At 52.1% G+C, this 6,621-nt stretch overlaps 1 protein-coding gene across 1 annotated transcript in view; it reads left to right on the top strand.

The window, feature by feature from the left end:
- The window catches only part of Rfx8 (RFX family member 8, lacking RFX DNA binding domain), a 62,656-nt gene extending 56,035 nt beyond the window's left edge, over positions 1-6,621 (top strand). The window contains exons 14-15 of the mRNA XM_005400761.1: positions 1,119-1,420; positions 6,274-6,621. Coding sequence (XP_005400818.2) covers positions 1,119-1,420; positions 6,274-6,405 — 434 coding nt within the window. The 3' untranslated portion in view covers positions 6,406-6,621. The remainder of the gene's footprint in view (positions 1-1,118; positions 1,421-6,273) is intronic.

The raw sequence follows: 6,621 nt of genomic DNA, 5'->3' as shown, positions 1-6,621 counted from the left end.
GAAGAAGAAGAAGAAGAAGAAGAAGAAGAAGAAGAAAGAAGAAGAAGAAGAAGAAGAAGAAGAAGAAGAAGAAGAAGAAGAAGAAGAAGAAAAGAAAGATAGAAAGAAAGAAAGAAAGAAAGAAAGAAAGAAAGAAAGAAAGAAAGAAAGAAAGAAAGAAGAAAGAAGAGGAGAGGAGAGGAAAAGAAAACAAAAGAAAAAAGAAGGAGGGAAGAAAGGAGGAGGGAGGAAAGAGGGACCCATTATCCTCTATTGATCTTTCCATGCAGCATGCAACATAAATGCAGAAAATCATGGAAAAGTCATCTTTCTTGGGGGGCATACTGGGAATTGAACTCATGACCTTGCACTTGCCAGGCAGGTGCTGTGCCCCTGAGCTATATCCCTGGCTCCGTCTTATTGTTAATGACAAGATGATAGTACATTTAACCCCACCCTGCTCCATCATAGTTGACATGTAGGAAGCCCACCTCTGCTTTTGAATTATACTCTTGGTGATGTTTTAAGAAAAGCACGCAAATGAATCTCGGTCGCAGAAGAGCAAGCTGCACGTGACCAGCGGATGCCACTGGTGACCGCCCGAGGACAGAACTACTTGTATCTGTGTGTACATTAATGTCACCGTTCTTCACAGCCTCACGCCTCTGATGCTGTGAATTCTCCTTCGAGCTAACTGCAGCATCTTCTGCTGCCCTCCTTCACTGACAGAACATTGTGTAAGAGCCACAGTTTCACCTGCATTAGGAAATCATCTTTGAGTCACTGCAGTAGCCCAGAGCTCTGCCTGGTTTCTCAGGCAAACAGGAAGGATCATCTTCTTTCTGGAGGGCAAGAGGCACAGCCGGCTCTGGAGACAGTAGCCGGGGCCTGTAGGATCTACTTCCGCCCATCTCACACTAGACGGGCTCTCCGTCCTCTTCTGTGGCGGAGACAGCCCCTGCTGTGCACTCTGCAGGAGCGGTGGGCCCCTCACCTTAGCTCTCCCCACCCACTCCCAAGTCAGCTGCAGGGGTGAGGCTCAGCCTCAGCAAAGCGGCCGCTGTCGCAGGGGTTTCTTTATTGTCTGTCTGTCTGCCACCCATCACACATACTCATTCCTGCTTGCTGTTTCCGCGCAGGCTCCTGGCATCTGTTCCATTTGCTGCTTTTGGAATATGTGAGTCACGTATTTCAGTCGTGCCTGGAGGAGGAAGAGGAAGAGGAGGACGTGGGGAATCTCAAAGAGGCGTGGCCAGATGATCAGCGTCTCGCCCAGCCAGTCCAGGCACTCGCCTACCCTCTAGATCCTTCACTGGGCCCGAGCGCCAGCCCAGCGAGGGTGACACTGGGAAGCAGGAGCCACAGCCTCGGTCCCGTGGGTGTGAGCAGCGTGGTCCTCTGGGTCCTGGGATTCCTGGTGGACACTGCCACGGGCAATAAGGTAGGCACCAGGACACACACACACACACCACCCCACAGGGCCGTCTCCAGGGAGATAAAATCCACAGAGTGTTAGGAAACCTATAAAATCCCAGGCTCCCGCTCAGATACAGATCCTAAAGCCCTCTTCACTGCACTCGTTTTGCCAGGGGGAGGTTACGATAGCTCACCTGCCAGTCCTGGGCCAGCTCAGGGCATAGCGCAGCGACAGGGACACGGTTAGGAATCTGGAATCGGGGCGCCAGGTCTTGCCTCCCCAGACTTCGCCTGCCACGGCGGGATTCACGGAGCCCTAGAGTAGTGCTAACCGCTAACCTGAGTTACAAGCTAAAGGTGCTGCTGGCGTCTAGAGAAAGGAAGCACTGGCTAGAAAGCGTTTTGAAACTGTTGAATTGGGGCACATCTTAAAAGACAGGAGAATTGCTATTTATCCAGCACCCGCTCCACACCCCCATCGCCCCATCGTGGAGGTGTCCGATCCCGTAGGAAGTCTGTTCTGTCACTGCCGAGGGTTGGCTGAGGACAGGGGGACTCAGAGAAGCGCAGGGGTCCGTGCAGCCGGGAAACACAAGGAGGAAGCGGACCCGAGCTCAGAGCCCTGCTCTACCTGCTCTCGAGTCCACTCTCACCGCACGACGGGTCAGAGGAGCGCGGCCCATGCCCAGGAACAGTAGGAAGAGGTGGCGGAGAGCAAAGATAAGCACTCGGGTGTCAGCGGGAAGAGCCAGGCTGACGCAGGAAGCACATGAAACTCCTCCACTGGGAGCGGGGAAGGGTTGGATTTTTTAAAACGGTGCTGTGGCGCACACCTTACTCCCAGCATTCGGGAGGCTCAGGCAGGAGGATGGCTGTGAGTTCAAGCCTAGTCTGGACTACATAGAGGAGACCCTGTCTCAAACAACAGCAACATCAAAGGTGCCAGCAGTTGTCTTAGTTCTAATTTCTCACACTTTCATACACACTCGCTGTTCAGCCACTATTCACAGCCTGCCCTCTATGCCCACAAGTTCCTGGTGAACAGAGGAGTTGCACTTAGCCAGAGCCCGTTACAAGCAAGTGTTTCCCCCCATACAGGTGAGAGGAAGCCAGGGCCAGGAGACTACGTCACAACTCAAAACTGTTCACACCCTATCCTCTCCAAAGCAATCAGCTCCTCCCAGGGTCCTTTCCTTCCTAAGCAAACGTGCTGCTGGGCTTCCCAGAGTGCGAGCTGTTACTGAGAGCTGCTCTAGCAGGAAAGTGCTCAAGGCAGACACTAAGGGCAGAGCGCAGGAAACACACCTCTCGGGTCTGCACATTCCCTCTGCCTGTCTGTGTTTGGTCTCTGACTTTTCACCTGGGGAGAGTAAACTCATCTGCCCGGCTGCATTCAGTGCCCTTTGCGCAATAGATCCAGAGGTGGTCACTGGAATAAGGCCAGCTGCTCACCGCTCAAAGGCAACATTTGAGAAGTGACAGCTGGTCAGAAGAAATGAGGTTTATTCAAGGGACGGCATCTTGGAGGCTCCATTCTGAACCGCGCGGTTCAAGGGCTTTTACAGGGCAGGAAAGAGGAGGCGGGCACACGGCGGGCACACAGGCTGCCCGCTGAGCCAGGTCTTCCTCACCCAGGTACAGGGCTCCTGTCTTCTTTTCAGAGCCCGGCACTGGGCAGCGCTGGGCTGAGGCTTGCCCCTCTGGTTCCTTTGAGACAGATACCCCACTTGTGTGCAACTTAACTCTCCCAGAAATGCACAGGTTTTGGGTTAGTGGATGGACAGAACTGAAGATGAGACAGTTGGCTCCCTGACCACTGAGGCGGGGCTTCTCTGTGGAGTTTAGAAGGCCAGGCGGAAGAGCGGGCAGCAGCTGTGAGGAAGAGACAGGATGTGGCTCTGCCAAGGACAGCCCTGCCGGGGAGAGGCCCTGCCCATCTGTGAACGAGCTTCCACCTCCTCCAGGAGAGAGTGAGGCAGATGCAGTCAGGAGATATGAAACGGCCACATCCTGGCCCCAAGTCGGAGGCTTGAGGTCCAGGTAGGAGTTAAGGCGTCATGTGGGGAGCCGGTGTTTCGATCTGTGGGAGGAGTTCCAGCTCCATCTGGAGAAGGACTGCGCGGCCATGCTCCCTGCGCCTCTGGAGAACGTGCCTCAGCCTGGTGGCAGGGCCCGTCGTGTGCTGGCTGGCCGTGAGCCCAACTGAGCCAACTCCGGAGCTCTCATCTGAGCCAGACAGGGCCAGCACCGGTGCTGGGCCACAGGGGTCAGCTCCCAGGAGCAGCTCTCTCTGCTCCCTGACGGGGCAAGAGGACAGCCACAGCATCGTAACCTGCCAGAGGAAAATTAACCAGTGGCACTTGCTAAAGCACAGGAGATTTCAGTCAGGACCGGCGTGGTAGGTTAGGAGCCACAGCAATGCACTCTTGAGGAGAAGAGACCGGGCCCAGGTCCAAGCACAGCTGGGAGGTTGGAAGGCAGAGTGAAGGGTCAAGGCGAGGCCAGAAGGTAGGAAACCCCTGAGGGTAAAGAGCAGGGGCTGGGAGGTTCTGGCTAAGCTGACCTAACAGGAGTCTCAGGAGGACCAGGCAGGGTGACCGATACCCTGGGGCGGGGAGGACGAGGAACCTCACAATCAGCTATCAAGGGTGGGAGGATCTTGCTCACCTGGCTCAGCAGGGCTCCTTGCTGAGGCTGGATTTTACAGAAGTGCCCTGATGGGCCTGGGGAAGATTCTGCAGCCTGCCAAGTTTGGCCAACTGGAGAGTCTTGGTCAATTTTACATGCTCCTCAGTTAGCGAGGTGACCCAGAGTCGACCTTTACCCACACAGCTGCAGCCAGGCAGGTATAGAGGACAGGCTCCAAGTCTGCATGGGCCAGGCTTCCTATGCAGTGTAGCTTCCCTGTGAGGTGGGGGTGATCCTCAGCCCCATTTTGCAGATGGTATCACTGAGGCTCATGGAGGGGTTGAATACTTTTCCCAAGGTCCCCTCACTAATAATGGGAGAGCGCAAATCCAGACTCCCACAGATCTCCTTCCCAGCATCCTCTCTCCCCAGAGAGTACTCTGCCAAGGGCTTAATCCCAGAACCACTGACTTGGAGTTGGATAAGCGGGCAATTCTCACACATAAATTCCTGGGGTCAGATTCCACCACTTCCATCTATGGGCTGAGAACCGTGAGAAGTTGCTTAATTTAAGGGGATAATAAGGAATTTCATAGGACCAGTGTGAGCTCAAATAAGCTATTCATCATAAAATGCTTAGAAAATTCCTTAGAACATAGTAAGTATCTGACAGCCACTCATCATAATTATTATTTCTCCGAGGAACTCACCTTCCCTTATCACCCTCCACCCAGCCCTCAGCTCCTCTGAAGTTCATTACAGTGAGGTTTGACCTACACTTAATTGGTGGAAACAACAGAGAAATAATTAAATACTTAATTGAACTACATAATAAAGCAATACAAGCAGATGAATGACAGATAAGCCAAGGTAATATGCATTAGAGATTAATTAAATCCCCTCTGTTCCTTCATGCCTGCTGAATTAGCTATAATGACTTACGCTACCACCCCAAAGTTCTGCTCCCCAAATTTTCATTGCCTGCCTTACTCAGCATTTGCCCTCAGCATCAGTAAAAAGCACTCCCACCGGGTCCCATCCCCAAGCCCTGCACATCTGCGACAGCTCCTCCTCCGAGCAATTAGCACTGTCCCACACCTAGATCACAACTGAAGTTCCACAGCGCCACATCCGTCACTCTAGCGATGTTCAAAACAGGAGGACGCCGAGGTGTGCTTAAGGATAGTGTCAAAAAGAAATTAATGATGTTAAATATGGAACATTCCTTTAAAAGAACAAACTACATGCTTTTCACATTAGGTCAGGTACTTGAGATTAAATCAGAAAAAATATATTAAGAAGGGGGAAAGAGAGACAAAAGAGAGAAAGAAAAAGAGACAGACAGACAGACAGACAGAAGAGGCAACTCTCCAGCCCTGGGGTAAATGTGCAGATAATTTTCTGAAGAAAGAAAAATCTCTCTTCACTGAATGGCGATGTGATTGCTGAATCTGGAGAAAGAAAAACATGCTTCGGTGAATCCTGACAACAGTGTTGGGTTGTACAAATCTGTGCCGAAATATATCAGCCTATGGAGGATTTACTGACGAAATCAGACCAAGAAAATACACTTCTGTTGGTTTTAAAGTACCCGTCTGCGAGGATTTGCAAGTCCTCTCAGTCCTCCCAGAGCCGAGGAAGGCGCGTGGATGGTCCCTGTTCCTTGGGCTGGTTAAGGCAGAGGTGGCAGGACGCCAAATCAGAAACTGTGGACCTCTTGGATCTGTTTCTGCCTAAGCCAGCGTCACTCCAGCAGGCATCCGTGACTGCTGCAGCTTCTGCCGGACGATGGAGCAGGAAAGCCTAGGCAGGGATGGGACTGGCCCATGTCAGCTCCGGGGACCCATGAGAAAGCGGGACTTGGTGTCCAAATGGGGAGGCGGCCACAGTGATGGGTACCTCAGCCACACAAGCTCTGCAGACACCTCCCCAGCATTCTCCAGATGCGCACAGCTGCTCCGGGCTCTCCGTGTCTGTCAGTAAGCTGCCCACTCCGGTTCCTTTCCTTGCAAGGAGCCCACCCTCTCCCCTTCCCACCTTTCCTGTCCCACCTCAGGATTTCAGTGCCCCCACGGTATCCTCTCCAGACCTAGAGCATTCGCTGAGAAACGAGGAGCTCCCCTAGCAGGGACGCAGGCACACACATCGTATTATGTCCCCAGACGGGGACGAGGACATAGTAGATGAGTTCAAACGGCAGTTCCTTGAGCTTTCTCTCATCTTTTCCTTTTAAACCTTTCTCCCTTGCAGCGCATCCAAGTCTTGCTGGAGGACAAGGCCACCAAAAGCGCCATGAGACTCAGCCTTCCCATGGGAGAAGAAGCCCTCGTAAGCCTAAAAGATGGGCGCAGATTTGTGATCCACATTTCCGACATACCCTAAAGCTCTGAGAAAGCAGTGCTAAGAGGAAAGATAGTTTAAACGAACAAGATGTGGGGAAACAGCTACACTTACCTTCTTAAAAGTATGTTAAATCCTAAAGCTTTTGTAATGCTATGGAAAAAAAGGTTCTATGTATATATTAGAAGTAGCATTTTATGTTCATATGTATTTCAAGGAGTTGGTCTGTATCAAACTATAAGCTGATTTGGAGAATAA

This window comes from Chinchilla lanigera, unplaced genomic scaffold (assembly GCF_000276665.1).
Source record: "Chinchilla lanigera isolate Chin_1 unplaced genomic scaffold, ChiLan1.0 scaffold00069, whole genome shotgun sequence".
NCBI classification, from domain to species: domain Eukaryota; kingdom Metazoa; phylum Chordata; class Mammalia; order Rodentia; family Chinchillidae; genus Chinchilla; species Chinchilla lanigera.
The sequence above is the reverse complement of the archived record's forward strand: the minus strand, read 5'-3'. Positions and strand labels throughout refer to the sequence as shown.